General features: G+C 41.0%; 2 protein-coding genes across 4 annotated transcripts in view; one reads left to right on the top strand and one right to left on the bottom strand.

Annotated features, from left to right (window-relative positions):
* Nucleotides 1–243: 243 nt before the first annotated feature.
* On the bottom strand, nucleotides 244–23,853 carry LOC122549970 (leucine-rich repeat and death domain-containing protein 1-like). Of its 2 annotated transcripts, XM_043690281.1 has the most exons (5): nucleotides 23,493–23,853; nucleotides 22,685–22,883; nucleotides 19,855–20,016; nucleotides 19,596–19,716; nucleotides 244–490 (listed from the first exon to the last, which is right to left on the bottom strand). In XM_043690281.1, exons 1-5 carry the CDS (start codon nucleotides 23,511–23,513, stop codon nucleotides 310–312), a joined length of 684 nt encoding a protein of 227 aa, XP_043546216.1. In that variant the 5' UTR covers nucleotides 23,514–23,853; the 3' UTR covers nucleotides 244–309. The 2 variants fall into 2 exon arrangements, with proteins under 2 accessions (XP_043546216.1, XP_043546217.1); XM_043690282.1 differs by lacking the exon at nucleotides 22,685–22,883.
* LOC122549969 (transcription termination factor 1, mitochondrial) overlaps nucleotides 22,793–27,072 on the top strand; it is a 42,505-nt gene continuing 38,225 nt past the window's right edge. Inside the window, exon 1 of one of the 2 annotated variants that reach the window (XM_043690278.1) lies at nucleotides 22,793–22,870. The gene's annotated coding sequence lies outside the window, so the exon portion shown is untranslated. The remainder of the gene's footprint in view (nucleotides 22,871–27,072) is intronic. The other variant, XM_043690280.1, reaches the window with a different exon arrangement.

A 27,072-nucleotide genomic window follows, 5' to 3' on the forward strand; every position in this document is an offset into this window, starting at 1 on the left:
TGGGCAATAATGGTTGAGCTAACCAGTAACCCAGGGAATTGTAGAGGCTTGGTCAATGAAAGTATTTAAAGAGATGATAGAATTTTCAAATATCAAGGGATTGAGGACTGTGATATGCTGGCACAAAAGAGTTATTTGTAATGTTCTTAAATGTGTCTATAGATCACACTGGCACAAAATATTGCAAATACTGCTGAAGCATTAGTTAAAACAACAATTTTAATCTCCTTTTCACAAGGCCTTTTGATATCCAGACAAAAACATTTTTTTCCACAGTTATAATGGAATCATCACAGGCGTGAAACAAATTTAAAATCTGATAGCATGTTCATACATTCTTAAGGATTTGATTATAGAAGTTATTCCATACAAGTCCGCTTTATATAGTATTCGAATTAACTCGTCTAAAGCCTCAGCAGGTTCTAGTGTACTTGCACGATTATTTTCCCACCATTGTAGAGCTTCCTTTATTTTCTCTTTTAATTCTAACCTAAATAAAAGGAAAACAAGGTCTTAACAATGGTGCTTTTCCATTTTTCTTAGTAAATGTATCAATATTACTTTGTTTATTAATGAATTAATGTTAAGGATAATCTGCTCCTACTTATATATAAAATGGCCACTGGAAGGTGCTTGAAATTAAACTGAAGTGTCATAGGAAGATGGAGATTTTTAAAAAATCTGTTCAGTTCATTAGTTCATTGATCCACAAAGTTCCCAATTTCAATATCTGATTGTTAAAATATTCAAGGGTTGCTATCTTCATTAATCTTCCAAGAAGTCCATTTCACATATTACTTATCATCCAGTGCTATTCACATCTGCTCAGCTACTGAAGGAGTCCATGTCAATATGCAACGAGACATGGACAGCATGCAGGTCTGGGCTGATAAGTGCCATGAACATATGCATATAGTAATAATGATGGTTGCCATGATCATAGAGGACCAAAGGGCTGATCTCTCACTAGAGAGAGAGAGACAACTGGTGATGGTTTAACCTAATGGTCACCATGCCTCAGGCAAGAGATGAGGTTGAGAAGGTGAAACTTAATGGTGATTGACAGTAACCATTTCCAAAAAAAGAATTTACATTCAATATATTGCCATTTCTCAATCTCCCACTGTCAACGACCTACTCTTTACCATTGACCAGAAACAACTAGCTGAACATTGAACTAAACTAGCCATATAAATATTGCGGCCATAAGAGCAAGTCAATGGCTAGGAATCTTGCAGTGACTAATTCTCTCTTCTAAAGCCTGTCCACATCTAGAAAACCTAAGTAAGGATTGTGATGGAATACTCTCCAGTTGCAGCTCCAAGAACATTCAAGATGCTTGGCACCATTCAAGACAAAGCAAACTGTATGATTAACATCACATCCATTCATTGCCTTCACCTCAGATGCACAGTAGCAGCAGTGTATAATATCAGAAAATGACAGGCAGAAATTCACCAATGCTCCTTTCAAACCCACGACTATCACATTCTAGAAGGACAAGAGCAGTAGATACACGTGAGCACCAGCAACTTCAAGTTCCCGAATCAGTCACTTCCATTCTTGAATTTAAAATATTCCTCCGGGGTCTCTGGGTCAAATTCCTCAAAGTCTCTCCATAACAAAATTATGGGTCTAAAACACAAAATGGACTGCAACGATTCAAAAAGTGGAGATGCCAGTGCTGGACTGGGGTGGACAAAGTTAAAAATCACACAACACCAGGTTATAGTCCAACAGGTTTATTTGGAAATATTAGCTTTCAGAGCGCTGCTCCTTTATCAGGTAGCTGTGGAATAGGATCATAAGACATAGAATTTATATTAAAAAATCACAGTGTCATGCAATTAAAATGATATATTGAACAAACCTATATTGCTGTTAAGTCTTTCATCTTTTAGAATGGGTTTGCAGATTTCGGTTTATTAATATTTAAATCCCAGAACTTCTTTTAAGCCACATTCTTGAGATAGCTTAAGGTTTTATAATAAAAAGGTGACATCTCAGCTCAGACAATGTATTAAAGGCGTGAGGTTAGAGTCTGTCTGTATCCCACTCTTGAGTCAGACTGGTTTTCTTTCCAAAGTAGGAATTTATAAAATGGTATATGGATTGACTGCCTGCATTGACTGCTTGCAGATTGTGTGCTTTTTGAGCAAAAATAGAATGTATCTGCAAATGCAATTCTACAAATCCAAATATTCGCCCCGTGTGTGTGTGCATGTGAGGGAGGGAAAAAGAGAGAGAGAGCGTGTGTGTGAGTGTGAGTGTGCATGTAAGAGTGTATGTTACGTGTGCCAGCTTGGTAGAGTGTGTGCATGAGTGTGACGGAGTATAAGCCTGTGAGAGGGTATGCGCATGGTTATGAGTGTGGGGAACGTATGTGTGCATGTCTGAGAGAGACTGTGTGTGTGAGAGACAGTCTGTGTGAGGGTGTGTGTGTCTGAGAGAGACTGTGTGTATGAGAGACAATCTGTATGAGTACGTGTGTGTGTGTGTGTGTGAGAGTGTATATGTAGTGGCATCACCTGTAGTGTGGCATGAACCCAAGGTCCCAGTTGAGGCCATCCTCAAGGGTATTGAAATTGGCTATCAGCCTATGCTCGGCCACTCTGCGTTGTTGCATATCCCGAAGTCTGCCTTGGAGGATGGTCATTCAAAGATCCGAGGCCAAATGCTCCTGACCACTGAAGTGTTCCCCAACTGGGAGGGAACACCCTTGTCTGGCGATTGTTGCATGGTATCCATTCATCCATTGTCATAGTGTCTGCTTGGTCTCGCCAATGTACCATGCCTCAGGGCATCCTCGCCTACGGCATATGGGAGAGACCACATTGGCCGAGTCACATGAGTTACTGCTGTGTAGATGGTGGGTAGTGTCCCCACATGTAACAGTGGTATCCATTACACTCTGACATGTCTCGCAGTGGTTGCTATGACAGGGTTGTACAGTGTTGTGGTTGATGTTGTCCTGAAGGCTGGGCAGTTTGCTGCGAACAATGGACTGTTTAAGATTTGGCGGTTGTTTAAAAGTGAGAAGTGGAGGTGTAGGGAAGATTTTGGTGAGGTGCTCATCATCGTCGGTAATGCGTTGCAGGCTGCGAAGAGCATGGCGCAGTTTCTCCGCTCCCAGGAAATATTGGACAACGAAGGGTACCCAATTGGTTGCATCCCATGTCTGTCTCCTGAGGAGGTCATTATGGTTTCTCGCTGTGGCGTGCCAGAATTGGTGATCAATGAATTGAGCATCACACCCTGTTCTTTTGAGGGGGTCTGTCAGCACCTTCAGGTGTCCATCGTGTTCTTCATCATCTGAACATTTCCTGTATATGCTTAGGGATTGTCTGTAGAGCATGGCTGTTTTAATATGTTTAGGGTGGAAGCTAGGGAAGTGTAGAATCCTGAGGTTATCCATGGGTTTGTGGTAAAGTGAGATACTGAGGTGCATGGAGATGTATGTGTCCAAGAGTGAGACAGATACTCCATGGTAAGTCTGATGATGGGATGAAACTTGTTTGCATGACTATGCAATTGTTTCAGTGACTCCTCGCCATGGGTCCAGAGGAAGAAAACGTTATCAATATATCTGGAGTATAGTGCTGATTGGAGATCCTGTGCAACAAAGAAGTCTTGTTCGAACTTGTGTGTGAACATGTTGGCATATTGGGGTGCAAATTTGGTCCCCATGGGCTGTTCTGTGTGTCTGGATGAAGAACTGGTTGTCAAAGGTAAAAACGTTGTGTTGAGGATGAAGCGGATGAGTTGTAGAATGGTACTCGGAGATTGGCAATTGTTGGTATTGAGTACTGAGGCTGTCACAGTGATGCCATCATTGTGGGGGATGCTGGTGTTGAGTGGCGAAACGTCCATTACGATGAGGAATGTTCCCAAATCAACTAGTCCGTGGGTGCTGGGTTTCTGTAAAAAATCTGTCATGTCGCGACAGAAGCTAGGGGTTCCCTGTCCAATGGGTTTCGAGGTATCCTCGACATAGCCAGAGAGGGTCTCACACAGGATTCCGTTGCCTGACACGATGGGACAACCAGGTGTGTTGGCTTTGTGTATCTTTGGAAGGCAGTAGAGATCCCCAACGCGAGAAGTATGTGAGATGAGAGTGTATAGAGTTCTCTGAAGGACTGGATCAAAAGTCTTGATCAATCTGTTCAGTTCACGGTGTGTCCTTTGGTCAGATCGGCCAGTTGTTGCCTGTAGTGTTCCTGTTTGTTCAGTTGTTGGTACACCTCCTTGTAATAGTCTGTTCTATTCTGAATGATGATGGCTCTTCCTTTATCTGCTGAGTTGATGTCAATGTTGCTATTGGTTTTGAGAGCATGGACAGTGTTGTGTTGTGATCGGGTGATGTTTTGTTCTACCTTGTTGGTGCGGCTGATGAATTTGGCACTTACACATTTCCTGACAGTTTGAGCACATATGTCAAACCCAGGGCAGCGGCCCTCCGGAGAGGTATAAATTGATTCCTTCTTTGGTCGCTCCACTATGGATCTCTCTGATGACTGTTCAGGTTTGACGGTTGTCTCGTTGGGATCATTGTTGACATCTTGGAAGAATTCCCAGAGTCTGATTTGTCTGATTAATTCCTACGTGTCTGTCACAAGACCAATGGGGTTCATTTTGGTGGTGGGGCAGAAATTAAGCAGTCTTAACTTCAATCTCTTCCACACATACACACATAAAAGTCTATGGGGTGAATTTGCATTTGTAGAATTGTATTTGCAGATACACTCTATTTTTGCTCAAAAAACACACAATCTGCAAACAGTTAATGCAGGCAGTCAATTCATATAATGTTACTGTCATGGCCCGATATCTTGCTGGATGAGCCTGCTGTGACATTCTCTTTAATCAGTAAAACAACTCTCCCACCCCTTATATATCCCTCTCGATCATGCTGAAACATCTAAACCCTGAAACATTGAGCTGTCAGTCCTGCCCTTCTCTCAACCAAATTTCTGTAATAACTACAATATCATAGTTCCATGTCTCAGCTCATTTGAGTTACTGTTAAATTCTATTGAAATAAATACACTTTAAACTGGCAGTCCCACCATGTTCACTAACCTGGCCCTGTATGTTCCTCCTATTTGACTTGACTGAATCTCTACCTTCTCCTCAATCACTACACATGTTGACCGACTGTTCAGGTTCCCACCCCAATGCCCCACCACAACCACACGAGTTGAAACCTTCCTGAAGACATTAGCAAAACTCTCTACAAGGCTATAGGTGCCCCTACAGTTTAGGTGCAACCTGTCCTTTTTGTACAGCTCCCTCCTGCTGTGGAAAAATTCCAATGATCCAGATATCTGAAGCCCTCTTTCTTCTCCAGCTCTTTAGTGATACGTTCAACTGTGCAAGGTGTTTGATAAGGTTCCCCATGGTAGGCTCATTCAGAATGTAAGGAGGCATGGGATACAGGGAAATTGGGCTGTCTGGATACAGAATTGGCAGGCCCATAGAAGACAGAGGGTGATAGTAGATGGAAAGTATTCAGCCTGGAGCTCGGTGACTAGCGGTGTTCTGCAGGGATCTGTTCTGTGAACTATGCTCTTTGTAATTCTGATAAATTACTTGGATGAGGAAGTGGAAGGGTAGACTAATAAGTTTGCTGGTGACACGAAGGTTGCTGGAGTGGTGGATAGTGTGGAAGGCTGTTGTAGGTTGCAACAGAACATTTACAGTGCGCAGAACTGGGCTGCTAAGTGTCAGATGGAGTTCAACCTGGAAAAGTGTCAAGTGATTCATTTTGGAAGGTCAAATTTGAATGCAGAATACAGGATTAAAGACAGGATTCTTGGCAGTGTGAAGGAACAAAGGGATCTTGGGATCCATGTTCATAGATCCTTCAAAGTTGCACCCAAGTTGATAGGGTTGTTAAGAAGGCGTATGGTGTGTTGGTTTTCATTAGCAGGGGGATTGAGTTTAAGAGCTGCAGAGTTATGCAAGGCCAGAAAGCTGCAAAGCTGTTTAGACCACACTTGGAATATTGTGTTCAGTTCTGGTTGCCTTATTAAACGAAGGATGTGGAGGTTTTAGAGAGGGTGCAGAGGAGATTTACTAGGATGCTGCCTGGAGGGCACATCTTTTGCAGAAATGTTGAGGGAGCTAAGGTTTTTCTCATTGAAATGAAGAGGATGAGAGACAACTTGATAAGGGTGTACAAGATGATGACAGGCATAGATAGGGTGAATAGTCAAAGACATTTTCTCATGGTGGAAATGTCTATCACAAGGGGGCTTAATTTTAAGGGGATTAGAGGAAGGTTTAGGCATTCTTTACACAGAGTGGTTGATGTGTGGAGTGCACTGCCAGAAGTGGTAGTAGAGTCAGATACATTCAGGACATTTAAGCAGCTCTTGGCACATGTTTAATAGTAAAATGAAGCATATATAGGTTAGTTTGATCTTAGAGTAGGAAAAAAGGTCAGCACAGCATCAAGGGCTGAAGGGCCTGTACTGTGTTGTATTGATCTATGTGCTATGTATTCGCTTCCTTTTACTGGCCTCACTGGCATATGGCACAGAGAGTAATCCTGAGATTACAACTCTAGAGGTCCTGCTTTTCAACTTTCTACCTAACTCTCTGAATTTCCTTTGCAGATGGAGTGCCACAAGGATTGGTGCTGGGTCCTCTACTTTTTGTTATTTACATAAATGATTTGGATGCGAGCATAAGAGGTACAGTTAGTAAGTTTGCAGATGACACCAAAATTGGAGGTGTAGTAGTCAGTGAAGAGGGTTACCTCAGATTACAACAGGATCTTGACCTGATGGGCCAATGGGCTAAGAAGTGGCAGATGGAGTTTAATTCAGATAAATGTGACGTGCTGAATTTTGGGAAAGATATAAAAGAGACCTAAGGGGCAACTTTTTCACACAGAGGGTGGTACATATATGGAATGAGCTGCCAGAGGAAGTGGTGGAGGCTGGCACAATTGCAACATTTAAGAGGCATTTTGATGGGTATATGAATAGGAGTGGTTTGGAGGGATATGGGCCGGGTGCTGGCAGGTGGAACTAGATTGGGTTGGGGTATTTGGTTGACATGGATAGTTTGGACCGAAGAGTCTGTTTCCATGCTGTACATCTTCATGACTCTATGACCTCATCTCATTTCCTGCTAATGTCATTAGTACCAGTATGGACCACGATCTACATATTAATGACATGGAGGTGGTGGGGGTGGGGGGAAGTGAGTCTATTGTAGCCAATTTGCAGATGACACAAAAGTAGATCGGAAGGCAGGTTACAAGAGGGATACAAACTGCTTGCTGAGAAATATTGATTCTCAAAGTAAGTGGGAAAATATCGGCAAATGGAATGTAGGTTGTGGAAAACTGAAAAGTTGTTCATTTCAGAAGGGAGAACAAAAGAAGAGTATTATTTAAATGAAGAAAAACAGCAGAAAGATGCAACACAAAGCGACTTGGAGATACTTGAGCATGAAACACAAAAAGCTAGCACATAAGTGCAGCAGGTAATCAGAAAGGTTAACGGAATGTTAGCCCTTATTTCAAAGGGATTGGCGTATAAGAGTAGGGAGGTCTTACTGTACAAGGCACTGATGAGACCACATCTGGCGTACTGTGAGCAGTTTTGGTTCCCTTTTTTAAGTAAAGTTATCTTCTCATTAATGACAGTTCAGAAAAGGTTATCCCTCCTGGATATGGAGGGATTGTCTTATGACCAAAGGTTATACAGGCTGAGGCTCTACTCATTGGAATTTAAAAGAATGAGATCTGATTTCATTGAAACATGGTAAATGCTGAGTTGATGTTACCCCTCATGGGAGAGTCTAGGACCAGAGGACATAGTCTCAGAATTAAATTTAAGATTGAAATCAGGAGAAATTTCTAGTTCAAGGGTTGTGAGTTCTGGGAAATCTTTACCAATATTTGACAGCACAAGTAAATTGTCAATTAATTCTGACCACCTTAAAATAATTAGTCAAAGTGTATTTGATACCCTCTTATTGCAATTTACCAGTTAAATGCATCCATTTCTTCTTTAAGTCTGAAATATCTAACAAAATACTTCTCGTGAACTGGTAATGTCCCAATGCCTGGACCAGTAACGCCTAGGCTGATGTGCCACCTGCTCCAGAGGTGTATAATAACATCTCTGAACAGGTTGATTAGGGAAATAGGTTAAATTTTTAAAATACAAACGAACTATGCTGTGGCTTAGTGACATAATGGATAAAGTGTCTGGCCACAGATGAGAAGATTATAGGCTTGACTCCTTCTTGGCTTGAGTGTGGTGGGGCCCTCTTGCCCCTACCCATCGACTAAGCAGTTGGAGTTCAAGTCCCACTTGCTCCAGAAGTGTGACAATAACATCTCTGAACAGATTGATTAAAAATATCTAACCAGATTTTTCATATAACATCCCTAACAACAAACTAAAGAGGTCTCTGGCACAATGATGGTTTCCATACTTCTGAGCCAGGAGACTTGGATTAAAGTACCACTTTCTCTTACTGCTTATAATGTGTCTGAACAGATTGATTTAAAAGCTAAACAAGACTGTTGTGGCACAGTGGTAATGTCTCTACCTCTGAGCCAGGAGGTCTGGTTTCAAGTCCCACCTTTTCTAGAGGTGTACAATAATATTTGGAATATAATAATAATAATAATGATTTGGAAAACATATAACAAAAACAACAAACCTGTGGAGATTTGATTTGATTTATTACTGTCACATGTACCGGGATACAATACATAATGTTTTGCACGCTCTATAGGCAAATCATATCATATAAACTGCATCAGGTGGGAGAACAGAGGGAAGAATATAGCGTTACAGGCTCAGAGAAGTGCAGAGAGAGAGTTTAATATTAACATTTGACAGGTTTGTTCAAAAGCCTGATAATAGCCAGGAAGAAGTTGTTCTTGAATCTGATCATGCATTTTTTCAAACTTTTAAATCTTCTGCTGATGGAAGAGGTTGGAAGAGAGTATGTCTGGGGTGGAAAGGGTCTTTGATTATGTTATTTGCTTTCCCGAGGCAATGGGAAGTATAGGTGGAGTCAATGGAGGGTAGGCTGGTTTGTGTGATGGACTGGACTATATTCACAAGTCTCTGTAACTTCTTGAGGTCTTGGGAAATGCAGTTGCCATACCACGCTGTGATGCATCCAGATAGAATGTTTTCTACGGTGCATTTATAAAAATATCTAAGAGACTTTGTTGACATGCCAAATTTCCTTAGCCTCCTGAGGAAGTAGAAGCGGAGTTGTGCTTTCTTGACTGTCATGTTGATTGGGTGAACAAGGACAGATTTATGCAGGCAGGGGCATACCTTCCACTCCACTTCCTGAAGTCAATGACCAGCTCTTTCATTTTGCTGATATTAATGGACAGATTGTAGTCTTTACACCATGCCAGTAAGCATTCAATCTCTCTTCTGTACTCTGTCTCATCATTGTTTGAGATCTGACCTACAACAATGGTATCATCAGCAAACGTGAAAGTGGGGTTTGGGTGGAATTTGGTCACACTGTTATGAGTGTATAAGGAGTACAGTAGGGGGCTGAGTACACAACCTTATGGGATACCAGTGTTGACGATTATGGTAGAGGAGGCGCTGTTGCCTATACTTACTGATCGTAGTTAATGGGTCAGGAAGTGAAGGATCCAGTTGCAATGGGGGGAGCTGAAACCTAGGTTTAGGAGTTTGTAGATGAGTTTGATTGGAATTATGGAATTTAAGGTGAAGCTGTAGTCAATATTATGCCTGATATATGCATCCTTGTTATCCAGCTATTCCAGGGATGAGTGTAGGGCCAGGGAGATGGTGTCTGCTGTGGACCTGTTGTACCGGTAGGCATTTTGCAAAGGATCAAATTATTCTGGTAGCCTGTAGTTGATGTAAGCTATGACTAACCTCTTGAAGGACTTCATAACTATGGAGATCAGAGCCACCAGGCTGTAGTCACTGAGGCACACTGCATGATTTTTCTTTAGCACCGGGATAATGGTAGTATTCTTGGGACTTCAGATCGAAGTAAGGAGAGCTTAAAGATGTCAATTAATGCTCCCACTAGCTAGTCCACACAGGATCTGAGTGCATGGCTGGGGACTCCATCCAGGCCAGTTGCTTTCTGTGGGTTCACTCTCAAGAAGGCTGATCTAACATCTGTGGTGGTGACCTTTGGTACGGGTGCATCTGAGAGTGTTGAGACAGGTGACATCATTTCACTGACTTTCTGTTCAAAGCAAGCGTAGAATGCATTGTGCTCATTAGTTAGGGATTTATTGTTGCAGTAGTAATGCCACTAGACGAGCAATCCTGAACTCCTGGCTAATATTGTGGGAACATGGATTTGAATCGCACCATGGCAGTTGGTGAAGTTTGGATTCAGTAAAGTTTAACATACAAACTCAGGCTCCAATGTCCCTACCTCTGAGTTAGGAGGCCGATGTTTGAATCCTGCTGCTCCAATATTGTGTTATGACATCTCTTAACAGTGTGATTAGAAAATAAAAAATAACAAACTCCAAGGGTTCTTACAATGCAGAGGTAGAATCAGGAGGTCTGGTTTCAAGTCTCACTTGCTTCAGAGGTGAGTCAATAACACTCTCTGAACAGATTGATCGATTGAAAAATATCAAACTAAATCTTTTTTACAACAGCCCTCACCTTCCTTTAGGCTGAAGAAACTCTAGTTAGAACTAGAAGACAGCTAAAATGTGAGGTATGACAATATTTAAATTGTCATCTGCTGAGAGTTGATACCCAATCCAGTATAACCAATTAAAATTCATTCCTACATATACCTATCAAGAATTTCCTGAATTGAATATGGTGCAAGTAAGGACATACCCATGAGAAGTAAATACGGGTCAACCAAAGCAAGAATATTTGGATGACTAAGGATATTGATGAGAAAATAAGGAAGAGAAAGGAGGCATACAATGCATACCTGAATAATAATAATAACAGCAATAAAAATCAGGAAGAGTACCTCAAATACAGGGGAGAGGCTAAGGCTGGTATAGGGAAGGCTAAAAGCAAGCATGAGGAGAGGATAGTAGGCTGCGCAAAAGCAAAAAGTAAAATGTTCTTTAAATATATTAATAGTAAAGCTTAGTGAAGGATAGAGTGGGGCCCATAAGGAACATTCAGGGTAAACTACTCACTGAAACAAAGAGCATGGTAGAAGTAGTAAATGAACACTTTACTTCTGTCTTTACCAAATTAGAAGACAGTGACAATGGCCCAGTTGAAAATGTGGATTTTGAACAATTGAGCAGTATAGTGATAAATTAGTAAAAGGTGCTAAAAGAGGCTGGTAGCATCCCAGATAGAGAAGTCGCCAGGTCCTGATGGGATACTAGATTACTCAGAGAGGTAAGGGAGCAAATCACAGGGTTACTGACAGAAATGTTCCAGGTCTCTCTGAACACAGAATTAGTACCAGGTGACTGGAGGATTGCAAATGTGACACTGTTGTTTAAGAAAAGGGCAAAGGATAACCCAGGAAACTACAGACCTGTCAGCTTGACAACAATATTGGGAAAACTGATGGCTGTAATACAGGATGAGATAAATATAAACTTGGAGAAAATAAGCTAATACGAGATAGTCAACATGACTTTATCAAGGGCAGGTTATATTTGACAATTTTTTTTGAGTTATTTGATGATGTGATACAGGCAGTGGATGAGGATAGTACTGTGGATGTTGTATACAGTATTTGGACTTTCAGAAAGCATGTGATACGGTGCCACATGGCAGGTTGGTTAGCAAATTAGAAATGTTTGGGATGGATAGGTACTTAGCAGCATGGATTAGAAGTTGGCCAAAAGATAGGAAAGAGAGGTATAGGTGGGTATTTCTCAGACTAGAGAGCATTTGAAAGGTGTATTTCCCAGGGACTCTTATTTTTTCTGATATATGTAAACAATTTGGAGATAGGTGTTGAGGGAAAATTTCTAAATTTGCAGTTGATACTAAATTGGGGAGATTAATGAATTGTGAAGTTGATGCTATGTGACTTCAGGGGGAAATTGACAAGTTGCCAAATGGACAGATGCCTGGCAGATGAATGTCAATGCAGAGAAATGTGAGGTAATGGCAGAAGAAACATGAAGAGACAGTACAGGCTCAACGGTACAACTTTTTGGGGGGACAACAGGAGCAGAGAGACCTTAGGGTCCAAGTGCATAGTCCTCTGAAGATGGCCAAGAAAACTGAAACAGTTGTTAAGAAGGCTTATACGATCCTTGGATTTATAAATAGAAGCACAGAGTTTAAAAGCAAGGGAGTGACGCTAGACCTGTATAAACGATTGGTCAGACCACATTTGAAGTAATGTGTTCACTACTTTCCGGGCACCTTATTTAAGGAAAGATGGTAAAGCCCTGGAGAGAGCAGGAAGGATTTTAGATACAAGGAGAGATTGGAGAAATTGGGCTTATTTTTGTTGGACCAAAGAAGTCTAAAAGATAACCTTAGTGAAGTGTTCAAATTTAGGAACAATTATGACAGGGTAAAGAAGGATGTTCTGCTTCCACTAGTTAGTAAATCAGTAACTTGGAGGTCACAATTTCAACATTGTGAGCAAGAAAGCTAGGAGTGAGAGAGTTGATAGGATTTGGAATGCTCTACCTGGGAGAGTAGTGAAGATAGATTCCATACAAGATTTCTAAAGAGAGATGAATGTCCATTTGAAAGTGATAAATTTAGAGGGCTACAGAGATAGGGCTAGAGAATGGGACTAGCTGGGAGCTCTTTTGGGAGCCTGTACAGACACAACAGGTTGAATTGCCTCCTTCTGTACTGGAAAATTCTATGATTCTACATCATTACCATTGTTAGACAAAGAAACATAGAAGATAGGAGCTGGAGTAGGCCATTAAACCCTTTGAGCCTGCTCTACCATTCATTACGATTATGACTGTTCATCAAGCTCAATAGCCTAATGCTGCCCCCCTCCCATAGGTCTTGATCCCTTTACACACAAGAGCTATATCTACCTCCTTCTGGAAAACACATCCTGTTTTGTCCTCAGACACTTTCATAGGTAGTGAATTCCAAAAGCTCTCTGGCTGAAGAGATTTCTTCTGATCGCAAACCTAAGGTTATCCCTGAACATCAAACTATGACGTTGATGGTTCTGGACTCACCCACATTAGGAGTACACTTCCTAGTTCTGTTAAAATTTCTATGCGATCCCCCCTCATTCTTTGAAACTCCAATGAATACAATCCTAAACAATTCAATCTCTCTTCATACATCAGTCTTGCCATCCCAAATAGTCAATTTGGTACCTCATATTTATCCACATTACACTGCATCTGCCATGCAAATGTCACTTAGCCTGTCCAAATCACACTGCAACATATCTGCATCCTCCTCACAGCTCACCCTACCACGTAACTTTGTGTCATCTATAAATTTGGAGATATCACATTTAATTCCCTTATGTTTGTCGTGAACATATATTTTAAACAGCTGAGATCCTAGTACTGATCCCTGCAGTCCACATCTAGTCACTGCCTGCCAGTCAGAAAAAAGACTAATTTATTCCTACTGTTTGTTTCCTATTTGCTAACCATTTTTTTATCCATCTCAACATATTATCCCCAATGTCACGTGCTTTCATTTTACACATTAATCTCCTACGTGGGACATTGCAAAAGCCATCAGAAAGTCCAAATAAATCACATCCATTGACTCCCACTGGTCAACTTTACTCATTACATCCTCAGAGAATTCCAAAGAATTTGTTCAGCATGATTTCCTTTTTGCAAATCCATGCTGACTGTCTGATTCTACCACTGTTTTCTATGTGCTGAGACAAAAATATCAATAATGGAATTGAGCATCTTCACCACGAGCAACATCAGACTCACTGGTCTATTATTTCCTGTTTTCCTTCTACCTCCATTTTTAAATAATGGAGTAACAACAGTTGCCCTCCAACCTGTAGAAACTATTCCTGAGTCTGAAGAGTCTTGGAAGATGTTCTTGTTGTGTCACCATAGTCTTACCAGACCACAGAGACTTCTCTCATTAAAGAGAAGCAACTGGTGGTCATTTTAACCTGAGGGCCATCACACCTCAGACAAGGGAAGAGGTTGAAATGGAGAGTCTTTCATGGAAACCTCAAATCAGCAATGGGAATTGAACCCATCCTGTTTTCATCACACTACTCTATAAACGAACAATCCAGCCAACAGAGCTAAGTTGATTCCCCCTTGGAAAATGACCACCAGTGTACAATCAATTCTGCCATAATATGGTAGTTCTGTTCTCATGCAATCCCGTGTTATAAGAAAATTGCAGCACTATTTAAACTAATGGGGCTGGAATCATGTTATAACCAATACACTTTTGAAAACTTTGCACTTTAGAAACAGTGTCCCCAATTTGTCAGTCATGTTATAGCAAATTTGTGTTAATGAAATGCGTGTTATAGTAGAACTACCTTATTCATTATTTCTGGAGCCACTTTCTTAAGTACTCTGGGATGTAGATTAACAGGCTTTGGGAATTTATCAGCGTTTAATCTCATCAATTTCTCCAACACCATTTCTCCATTTAATTTGATCTGATTTGATTTATGTATTGTCACGTGTACCTAAGTACAGTGACACGTTTTGTTTACAGTGTTTACAAGTAATACAGGCAGATCATAGTAAGCAAGGACATACAGATCATAGGGTGAAAAGAAAACTTAGGAAAGGCATGCAATTTATGTCACACAGGGAGTGTACTAAGCAAGATCAACGTTAGCAAGATCAGCATTATTTGAAGTTAGGGAATCCATTTATCAGTCTAATAATGGCTGGGAAGAAGCTCTACCTGAACCTGCTGCTGTGTGTATTGAAGCTTCTGTATCTTCAGCCTGATGGATGAGGTTGTAGGAGAGTATTACCAGGGCGCAATGGGTCTTTGATGATGTTGGCAGCCTTTCTGTGGCAGCTAGCTGTGTAAATGGAGTTCATGGATGGAGGGTTGGTTTCTGTCATGGTCTGAGCTGTGCACACAACCTTTTGAAATTTCTTATTATTCTGGGCAGAGCAGTTGCCATACCTAGTTGTTACGCTCCCAGACAGAATGCTTTCAATGGTGCATTTGTAGAAGTTAATGAGGGTAATTACGGACGTATCAAATTTCCTGAGCCACCTGGGGAAGTAGAGGTGGTGTTGTGCCTTCTTGACTGTCACACTTACATAGGAAATCCAGGACAGGTTGTCAGTTATCTTCACTCCTAGGAACTTGACGCTCTCCACTCTATCAACCTGAGCTCCATTGTGTTGATGGGGGTGTGTTCTCCTCCTTTCTTTCTGAAGTAAATGATCACTTCTTTCGTTTTGCCGACATTGAAAGAGGTTGTTTTCATTGCACCACGTCACCAGCCCTCTATCTGCTTTCTGAATTCTGACTCGTCGTTGTTAGATATCTGTCTCACCATGGTGGTATCATCAGCAAACCTGTATATGGCATTCGTTCAGAATTTGGCAACACGGTCGTGGGTGTACAGAAAGTACTGTAGAGGGCTGAGGACGTATCCTTTGGATGCTCCTGTGTTGAGTGTTATCGTGGAGGACATGCAGTTTTCTATATTCACTGATTGCAGCCTGTGTATCAGAAAGCTGAGGATCCAGTTTCAGAGGGCGGAGCCAAGACCAGTCAGAGTCTTGAGATCAGTCTGGAGAATTGCTTCAGTTCATCCCTCTGACTAAACCCTCTGTTCTCCATCATTTCTGGTACGTGAAGACAGAAGTGAAGTTTGGAATTTGTGTTGTGGTAGTGGTTGAGGAGGCAGAGAAGCGGCAGAAGGACTTGGACAGCTAACACAGTGGGCAAAGAAGAGGCAGATGGAATACAATGAGGTTGGAAAAAAAGAGGCTTTTTCTTAATAGGCAAAGCCTTTGGAAATCCGACACAGAAAGGGACTTAGGAGTCCTAGTTCAGGAGTTTCTTAGGGTTAACATAGAGGTTTAGTTGGCAGTTAGAAAGACAAATGTAATGCTAGCATTCATTTCTGAGTGGGCTAGAATACAAAAGCAGAGATCTATTGCTGAGGCTATATAAGATCAAACTGCATTGAGAATGCTGAGAGCCCTGTATTTAAGAAAGGATGTGTTGCCCTTGGAGAGGGTCCAGTGGAGGTTTACAAGAATGATCACAGAAATGAAGGGCTTGTCATACGGGCAGGGTTTGAGGACTCTGGATCTGTTCTCAGAATTTAAAAGGATAAGGCAGATCTCATTGAAACTTATAGAATAGTAATGAGCAGTGGCTCAGTGGTTAGCACTGCTAACAGTGCCAGGGATGTGGGTTCAATGCCGGCCTCGGGCGACTGCTGGGATGGAGTTTGTGCATTCTCCCCATGTCTATGTGGGTGTGCTCCAGTTTCCTCCCGTTGACCTTGTCTGTTTATCCTACCCAACTCCCAATGATGTTATAAACCTCTATAAGGTCATCCCTTAGCCTCCAATGCTCCAGGGAAAATAGCTCCAGCCTATTCAGCCTCTCCCATTCCAATGGTGGCCTGTGACCAGTGGTTTGCCACAAGAATTGGTGCTGGGTTCATTATTTTTCATCACGTGCATAAATGACTGGAATATAGGAGGTATAGTTAGTAGGTTTGCAGATGACACCAAAATTGGAGATGTGTAGTGGACAGCGAAGAAGGTTACCTCAGAGTTCAATGAGATCTTGATCAGATGGGTCAAAGGGCTGAGGAGTGGCAGATGAAGTTTAATTTAGATAAATGTAAGGTGCTACATTTTGGAAAAGCAAATCAAAGGAGGACTTATACTCTGAATGGTAAGGTCCGAGGGAGTGTTGCTGAACAAAGAGACCTTGGAGTGCAGGTGCACAGATCCTTGAAAGTGGAGTCACAGATAGATAAGATAGTGAAAAAGGCATTTGGTATGCTTTCGTTTATTGGTCAGCGTATTGAGTATAGGAGCTGGGAGGTCATGTTGCGGCTGTACAGGACATTGGTTAGGCCACTTTTGGAATATTGTGTGCAATCTGGTCTCCTTCATATCGGAAGGATGTTGTGAAACTTGAATAGGTTCAGAAAAGATTTACAAGGATGTTGCCAGGGTTGGAGGATTTGAGCTATAGGGAGAGGTTGAATAGGCTGGGGTTGTTTTCCCTGGAGCGTCAGAGGCTGAGGGGTGACCTTGTAGAGGTTTATAAAATAATGAGGGGCATGGATAGGATAAACGGACAAGGTCTTTTCCCTGTGGTGGGGGAATGGGTTCAGGGTGAGAGTGGAAAGATATAAAAGAGACCGAAGTGGCTACTTTTTCACGCAGAGGGTGGTGCGTGTATGGAATGAGCTGCCAGAGGAAGTGGTGGAGGCTGGTACAGTTACAGCATTTAAAAGGCATCTGGATGGGTATATGAATAGGAAGGGTCTAGGGTAATATGGGCCAAGTGCTGGCAAATGGGACTAGGTTAGTTGAGGTTATTTCGTTGGCATGGACAAGTTGGACCAAATGGTGTGTTTCCATGCTGTACATCTCTATGACTCTATGTGCAGGTTCGGTGAAGTGGCTGTGCTAAATTGCCCATAGTATTTAAGGATGTGTAGGTTAGGTGCATTAGTCAGGAGCAAATATAGGGTAGGGGGAATTGGTCAGGGTGAGTTACTCTTTGGAGGGTCGGTATGGATTTGTTGGGCCAAATGGCTTGTTTCCACACTGTATGGATTCTATGATTCTATTCTATGATTGAGGCCTGGACAGAGTGAACACAGAGAAGATGTTCCCACTAGTGGGAGACTAGGACCAGAGGCGACTGCCTCAGAGTTAAGGGATGACCCTTTATAACAAAAACGGGGAATTTCTTCAGCGAGAGGATGGTAAATCTGTGGAAATCATTGCCACAGAAATCTGTGGAGGCCAAGTTATTAACTGTATTCAAGACAAAGATATATCGGTTCTTGATTAGTAAGATTGATCAAGGATTATAGGGAGAAGATAGGAGAATGGGGTTGAAAAACATATCAGCTATGATCTAACGGCAGAGCAGACTCAAAGGGCCAAATAGTCTAATTCTACTCCACTATCTTATGTAGTTCATCAGCCATTTCTGCGCTCCCCATTATAAATTCCACTGTTTCTGACTGTAAGAGGCCTGTACAGAGGGGGAGGCAACGACCTAATAGTATTATCACTGAATTTTTAGTTCAGAGATCCAGGCAATGTTCGGGGGGCCCGGGTTTGAATCCTGCCATGGTAGATGGGGAAATTTGAATTCAATAAAATTCTGGAATTGAGGGCCTAATGATGACCATGAATCCATTATCAATTGTCAGGAAAAACCCACCTGGCTCACTAGGGTGGCATGGTGGCTCAGTGGTTTGCACTGCAGCCTCACAGTGCCAGGAACCCAGGTTCAATTCTAGCCTCAGGCGAGTTTGCACATTCTCTGTGTCTGTGTGGGCTTCCTCCAGTTTCCTCCCACAATCCAAAGATGTGCAGGTCAGATGGATTCGCCATGTGAAATTGCCAATAGTGTTAGGTGCATTAATCATAGAGAGATGGGTCTGGGTGGGTTGCTCTTTGGAGGGTCGGTGTGGACCTGTTGGGCAAATGGCCTATTTCCACACTGTAGGAATCTAACCTAATGTCCTTCAGGGAAGAAAATCTCCCATCCTTACCTGGTTTGGACTACATGTGACTCCAGATCCACAGCAATGTGGTTGATTCTTAACTTTCCTCTTGGATTGACAATAAGTACTGGTTTAGACAGTAACATCTCATCCCAGGAATGAATAAAAAAATTAGTTTTTACCAATCTTTTTCTCTTTACATACTTTTATCTTTTATAATCGGTTCCCTCCAAGCTTACCTGTATACTCTTATGTTCCCCTTTTTTATCAATCCCTTGGTCCTCCTTTTTTGACTTCTATAGTGTTCCCAATCCTTAGGACTATTGATTTCTCTTGACAATTTGTATGCCTTTTTTTGCATCTAATATCTCTACCTTCCTTTATAAACCATTGCTTGGCCACTATTCTCTTTGCACTCTGGCGTCAGAAATGAAAGAAACAACTTTTGTAGTTCACCTCTTTGCTCTTTGAATGTTTGACATTGCTGATCTACACTTCCCCAATCCATCATAGCCAATTCACATCTCATACAATCATATTTCTTTTATTAAGATTCAGGAACATTAATCTCAGAATCAATCACTTCACTCTCCACCTTCATGTGGAATTTAATCATATTATGGTCACTCATTTCCAACAACATTACCAATTATTCTTTTCTCATTGCATAGTACACAGTCTAAGATGGCCTCTTTTCAATGTATTTGGTTCCTCAATGTATTGGTCCAGAAAACCTATCCCATATACTCTCAAGGAATTCCGTCTCTATGGTACTGTGACCAACTTGATTTGACCTATCCATATGCAGGTTAAAGTCACGCATAGTTACAGATGTTCCTTTTTCACATGAATCTCTGATTTCATCTGATTAGAATTCAAAACCTGTGTTTCACAGGAAGTCCTCACACAGATGACAACAATGCTAAATTCTCTATAGGCTGTTTTACATTCGGAAAATATTTGGGAAGATTTGAAGGTATGAAAAGCCAAACCTTGATTTTTCAAGAGCAATAATGTCACTAGCAGGTAGATGGAGCTTTGCACAGAAATATCCAAAATCTTCAGGAGAGACATGATTTGGTATTAATTGTAAAACTTTCTTCAGAAACTTTTCTAAAACAAAAAGATTAAATAAAATGACACATGCAAAACTGGAGAAATTATTGATCACGGTTATATTTAGATTGTCACTGTTAATAATCGCCAGATAATGACTGCTTCTTACTATGTTATTCAATACAAAATACTTACTATCCTTTTCATATGCATATTTCAAATATTGTACAATTGGTGTGAGTGTTCCTCCTTCACATACTATCTTTGGAGGTCTTACTAGTGGGTTTTCATTCAAATCTATTTCTTTCAAAGACTGCAGTTGTCCAAAATTAGTTGGTAATGAAGTTAATGCATTTCCTGAAAAAAACAAAAAAGACTTTTTCAATTTTTAAAGGGATTCTGGTATTTTCAATGAATTCCATTGAAAACAGTAAATTTTGGGGGATGGAGCAAAAACAAAAAGAAGTGTTTTGATGAGGGGTTACTGGACATGAAACGTTAACTCTATATTTTAATCTCTCCACAGATGCTTCTAGACCTGCTGAGTTTCTCTAGCATTTTGTTTTTGTTTTTGTTTCAGATTTCCAGCATCTGCAGTTCTACACTTAAAAATATTTTGGGGTTTAGATGAGATAATGACACCATCAAAAAATAAAGCCAATATTCCAAGGATGCACATTTTCCATATTTTCGATGTGCCTGCTAATTATCACCTCCTGTTCCCCTTCAGCTGATGGATCAATACTCTTCCATGTTGAACACTGTTTGGAAGAAGCAGCGTTGAAGGGAATGCATGTGAAAGGTGGTGGATGGCTTGCCAGCCAAGTGTGTTCCTTTATCCTAGGTGGTACTCAGGCTTCTTGAATGTTGTTTCAAATGCACTTATTCACACAAGAAGAAACACTCCTGACTTGTGCCTTGGGGACAGACATCGGCAAGACAAAGTTTTGTCAGTTAATCATCAATGAATTCCTGGCCTCTAACCTATTCTTGTATTTGAATGGCTGGTCCAGTTCAGTTTCTGGTCCATGGCAACCCTCAGTATATTAATCATGGGTGATTCAGTGACGGCAGTGTAATTAAACATCAAGGGGGTGATGGCTATATCGTCTCTTTTTGGACATGTTGATTGCTTCACATATGTGTTGCGTGAATATTACTTTCCACTTATTAGCCTAAACCTGGGTATTGCCTAGTTTTGTTGTATAAATTCCTGGCATTTCCAACAGTAGTGTACCTAGACCCCAAGGTCCATAGCAGAAAGCAGATCATCACCACCTTCTCAAGGATAATTATGGATGATCAAGTAATGCTGATCCAGCCAACTACACCATCATCCCATGAAGAAATAAAATTAAATTAAGGTGCAGAGGAAAATTCAAATTACAGCGATGCAAGCATGTGCAATGTATTCAACTATGGAAGCTGTTGAGGAAGGGCCTTATACACTTCAATTCCAGGCCTGGTCTTCAACTATTCACTGACTGCACTTTTACTGCCCACCTTTTATCCTTTTCTTGACAACACAATACCTAACCTCATTATTGCAGTGTGGAGAGACCCATCATCCTTTATTAGCACCAAATCTCAATTATTTAGATGGAAGTCACAGCTACTCTTGTTTGTGATAATCTCTACCCAGCCACAGTCACCTTTTATGATTGATCTTTGCAGCAATCGTCTGGAAATAGAACCTTTTTGCATTTTGAATTGTTCGAGAGATGGTTAAAGCTTTGTTTTGAACTATAGAGTTGATGCTGGGTGAGTTCTGACATATCTGAACACAAATGAATTATTGGTGCCAGCAACCAAGCTTTTACAAACAGAGGTTTCTTCAACCTGAATCTTTTATGTTTGTCTTTATAATAACCATACATCTGATAATGCTGGTCAGCATGTTAGCAATCCTCCCTCAAAAAGAATGAATGCAAATTTTTAGCTTTTAAATTGGTCTTACTTTCATTTAAATATGGTGCCTTCCCCTCCATGAAACTAGAAGATATGGTTTCCCTGACATCAGAAATGACAGCTGGAGCAAGGCTATGAGCTTGTTGCTAGGAAGAAAGTGAGCAACCCATAACATAACTAATTGATCCCAAGACACGTTTGGAGCTGCTAGCAAATGCATTGTGCCACTGATTATTATATGGAATAGAATGCAATATGAAGAAAGATAACCAGCATAAACCTACTAATCCAACAGCGCCTAATGCTTTCTCATTCAAGTCCCATGCTTAGATTTTACAGAGGACTGCTGCTCAAATAATCAGAGGTGGCATCCTCTTAAGTAATGCATTGCCTTCCTGTACAAAAGTAGCAGCATTTATTATGTAAATTGGTAGCACAAAATCTTTGTATTTTCATATTTCAAAGTGCTTTTCATAGGCATTGCAAAGGCAGAAACATGCATTGTGCAGACAATGGTTACGGAATGAAGGCAAAACACATGGATTCTGGATATCTGAAACAAACACACAGAACGCTGGAGAAACTCAGCAGGTATGGCAGCATATGTGGAGAGAGAAACAGTTGATTTTCAAATCTGGTATGAATGTTCTTCAGAATTGAACTGATAAAGATGTTCAAAAATATGAGGGGTTGAGACAAGAGCAAATATAGAGAGAGAATCTAATTGGTGCAATAGTCCAAGAAGAAGACACTGATTAAATGTGATTAAAAGTCCTGAATCAACCCAATGCACAGCCTAAATGTATCAATTCAAACTGAAAATTCAATTGATTTCAGGTGCATCACCTGACAGAGGAAGAGAATCATTCCTCATGTGTGTAGTTTCTTTGTGTTACTGCTGTTCTCAAAATATAGAGCATCTCTGTATATATATGAACATGTTATTTCTCAGAAATCAACCATTCCAATCAATCAAATTTTAAATATGACAAACAGATATTGTTCCATATATCAAGCACAATTCAATTGTAAAAATTACATTGCCATCTCTTTCCAATGCAGCAGCTGCTACTGATGTAATATTGCTTTTTCATTACCATTTTTACAACAATCTCACCTCTTAAGTTAATGGATAGCAGATTGGTAAGTGTTGTTAAGGATTTGGGGAGATAGGTTATTTTATTATATGCAGCTACAAGCCTTTCCAAATTCTTCATTTCTCCAATGTTGGCTGGAATGGATGTTAGTGCATTGTACGATATGTCAAGCTCTCTTAATTCAGTCAAATTACACAATTCATCTGGTAAGTTTTTTATCTGTTAAAAAAAGATAACTGACAAAATCAAGTTATTTCTATGCTGTACTTGTCATTGTGACAGTCATAACAAAGTTTATCAGTGTATGTGATGGGAAACATTTCACCTGATAGATTTCTTGTGAATAAGCTATGGACAGTGCATACTATGTATTAGTGTCTGTAAATTGACAGATTATTAAATAGGTAAATTTAAACTCTCTGGTTACTAACCACAAATTAAATGTTTAGTATAAAACAGCAATACTCAAACATTAATGATGAGACATTAATGTTAGATATGTTAGTGTTCCAGAATGATAGCTAACTAAAAACAATTATCTGAATCATGGCATAAACCATAGTTTAGATTTCTCAGTTCTAGTTTTCAATGAGTCCAAACTCGTGAAATGAATTGAAAAATCATTTAACCAGCACACAATTTTGCATTATGAATGGCTACAAAATATAATTTAGACTAAAAGATTTGTTGCTTATGAAACCATACAAAAGATAAATTCTAAATGAAGTGTTTTAACCCTTTATGAGTCATGCATATCTCAAAATATCTTCATTCTTTTTAAAGTTTGCTGTGGATGGTTTACCACAGTGTAATCCTCCGAAGCCTTACCCCAGTTGTCCAGCATTTCATGACAGTTCTTGTATATTTCTACTCTTATGTAGAGCACACGATTCGTCTTGGTGATTTAATAATTATTTATCTCTCAAAAAATGGGTGGAATTCAATGGCTCCCTCTGGGAGATTTCTGAGAAGGGAAGGGTTCTGTTTGATTGTATGAGAAAATGTAGGGTAGACTTCACTGCAGTCGTGTTTTCCCAATTACAGCCAATTTGTGAGCATCTTCCTGCCTGATTGCTAATTCCATCACTGCTGGCCTTTAAATAGTGTCACATGGGAGCCGCATATATAGAACACTGAAAAGCAAACACTATTGCTTATGGTCTTGTAGGGTAAGCCTTTGTTCAAAGGCATTTAGATGACATTGGGAAGGTGGGTGTCTTCTGAGAGCCAAATCACTTGTCCATAAATTGACCATCTTCTTGCAATCCTCATCTTCCTGCAATCCTCATGTTGCTCTCACTTACCTTTCTCCAGGTATTCCTGCTGAAATGTCAAGTGAATTACTGTTAGTAGCCATTGGCAGCTCTCGGATAGGAATTCTGCACTACGTGGGGAAATCTAGAATTATATGACCCCTTTGAATCCCCAAAAAGGGATCCTGCTGGCAATTAAGGTCTTCATTTTCTCAGAGTTCCCAGAGATCATGTTGGTGAGAGTTTTGGTGCGCATTACTTTTGTTCCTCCCAAAAAAATCGATCCATCATCATTAAAACAAATTATTAAGGTCATTATCTCATGGTTGTTTGTGGAGTCTTTTCATATATATTTTGGATACAACATTTCTTGTGTTACAAAAGTGATATGGTGCAATTATCAAACACATCTTCCTCTCCCACTTTATTATTCCAAAGAACCATCTCTTATGCCACACCTTGTCCACTCTGCATCACATGCAACACTGCTTTCTCTTCCTTTCATTTCCTATATAGATGCTGGAGATGTAACCCTTGCTGTTTTACCTCCACTTTCCTCGTTTTCTAAGCTCCAAACTTGGGATGGTCTGCACCCAAACCAGAATGGGACCAACATCCTTGTGGGTGGGTTTACTAGTGCTGTTGGGAGGAGTTTAAACTATTTGGCAGGTCAAGGGTACAGAGAGTATTTGTACAATAGAAACACAGCATGTGGTAGTAAAACAACTAAGGCACAGAGAGTTCAGTCATGTTGAGTTTCAAGGGAGTAAAGCTGGTTGGTTTCTATATCAATGCTAGGAATACTACAGGACAGACACATGGAATTGCAATGTTGTTGTCATCACAGAGATATGGTTGAGGGAGGGGCAGGACTGAAAACTCAACATTTTGGGGTATAGGATCTTCAGACGAGACAATGGAGGATCTAAAAGAGATGATGGTATCGCGTTATTAATTAAAGAGTTGGTTACTGCAGTAAGGAGGAAAGCGGAAAGCATTATAGAGAAAGTGATCACAGTACCATATATTGGAAAAGGAAAAAGATGGCTTGCAAATAATATGTTTTGATTGTAAAAAAGGCAGATTTTATTAAAATAAGGAAGGGCCTGGCAAAAGTAGGCTGGTTTTGTGAAGGGCAGGTTGTGCCTCACAAACCTTATTGAATTCTTTGAGAAGGTGACTAAGGAGGTAGACAAGGGTAAAGCGGTAGATGTGGTGTATATGGATTTTAGTAAAGCGTTTGATAAGGTTCCCCATGGTAGGCTACTGCAAAAAATACGGAGGTATGGCATTGAGGGTGAGTTGGAGGTTTGGATTAGGAATTGGCTGGCTGGAAGAAGACAGAAGGTAGTAGTTGATGGTAAAGGTTCATCTTGGAGTGCAGTTACTAGCGGTGTTCCGCAAGGATCTGTTTTGGGACCATTGCTGTTTGTCATTTTTATAAATGACCTGGAAGAGGGGTTAGAAGGTTAGGTGAGCAAGTTTGCGGATGATACGAAAGTCAGAGGAGTGGTAGACAGTGAGGAAGGATGTGGCAGGTTACAGCAGGATATAGAGAAGCTGCAGAGCTGGGCAGAAAGGTGGCAAATGGAATTCAATGTAGCTAAGTGTGAGGTGATTCACTTTGGGAAGAATAACAAAAAGATGGGGTACTGGGCTAATGGTCGGATACTTGGTAGTGTGGATGAGCAGAGGGATCTTGGTGTCCATGTACACAGATCTCTGAGAGTTGCCACCCAGGTAAATAGTGCGGTGAGGAAGGCATATGGCGTACTGGCTTTTATTGGTAGAGGAATTGAGTTCCGGAGCCCTGGGGTCATGTTGCAGCTGTATAAGTCTCTGGTGCGTCTGCATCTGGAGTATTGTGTGCAGTTTTGGTCGCCATACTATAGGAAGGATGTGGAGGCACTGGAACAGGTGCAGAGGAGGTTTACCAGGATGTTGCCTGGTATGGTAGGAACATCGTATGAGGAAAGGCTGAGGCACTTGAGGCTGTTTTCATTTGCGAAAAGAAGGTTTAGGAGTGACTTGATAGAGGTGTACAAGATGATTAGGGGTTTAGATAGGGTTGACCATGAGAACCTTTTTCCACGTATGGAGTCAGCTATTACGAGGGGGCATAGCTTTAAATTAAGGGGTGGTAGGTATAGGACAGATGTTAGGGGTAGATTCTTTACTCAGCGAGTCGTGAGTTCATGGAATGCCCTGCCAGTAGCAGTGGTGGACTCTCCCTCGTTATGGGCATTTAAACGGGCATTGGATAGGCATATGGAGGATAGTTGGCTAGTGTAGGTGAGTTGGGCTTGGATCGGCGCAACATCGAGGGCCAAAGGGCCTGTACTGCGCTATATTTTTCTATGTTCTATGGAACAGCTTCGTGTGGGAATATCCACAGCTGAACAGTGGTGGGGTGTTCAAAAAGGAATGGGGGAAAGTGCAAGCCCAACATATTCCTTTTAGGGTCAATTTTAGGAGCACCAAGCACTGTGAAATTTGGATGTCTAGCAATATTTAGGACTGAATAAGAAGGAAAATACATTTTAGCAAGTATAAAGGAAGCAAATCAACAGATGCCCTCATGAAGTGTAGGAAGTGAAGGGTAGCACTTAAGAAAGCAATTAGATGAGTAAAGATGGGGGGAGGATTGGGGGCACAAACAGCATGGTGGATAAAATTAGAGTCATAGAGATGTACAGCATGGAAACAGACCTTTTGGTCCAACACATCCATGTTGACCAGATATCCCAACATAATCTAGTCCCATTTGCGAGCATTTGGCCATATCCCTCTAAACCCTTCCTATTCATTTACCTATCCAAATGCCTTTTAAATGTTGCAATTGTACCAGGCTCCACTCTTCCTCAGGCAGCTCATTCCATACACACACCACCCTCTGTGTGAAAAGGTAGCCACTTAGGACCGTATTATATCTTCTCCTCTGACTCCCAGTGCTACGAGCAAGTGAGGGCAGGAATAGGAGGATGGAGCAGATGAACGCATGGCTGAGGAGCTGGTGTATGGGAGAAGGATTCACATTTTTGGATCATTGGAATCTCTTTTGGGGTAGAAGTGACCTGTACAAGAAGGACGGATTGCACCTAAATTGGAAGGGGACTAATATACTGGCAGGGAAATTTGCTAGAACTGCTTGGCAG

This window comes from Chiloscyllium plagiosum, chromosome 5 (assembly GCF_004010195.1).
Source record: "Chiloscyllium plagiosum isolate BGI_BamShark_2017 chromosome 5, ASM401019v2, whole genome shotgun sequence".
NCBI lineage: Eukaryota > Metazoa > Chordata > Chondrichthyes > Orectolobiformes > Hemiscylliidae > Chiloscyllium > Chiloscyllium plagiosum.

Coding starts and splice junctions, on each gene's coding strand:
- LOC122549970 (XM_043690281.1), bottom strand. CDS start 23,513: ATGAAATGCTGGACAACTGGG. Junction 22,884..23,492: donor TGAAATGCTGGACAACTGGG/GTAAGGCTTCGG, acceptor TTTTTTTAACAG/ATAAAAAACTTACCAGATGA. Junction 19,717..19,854: donor ATATGCATATGAAAAGGATA/GTAAGTATTTTG, acceptor TTTTTGTTTTAG/AAAAGTTTCTGAAGAAAGTT.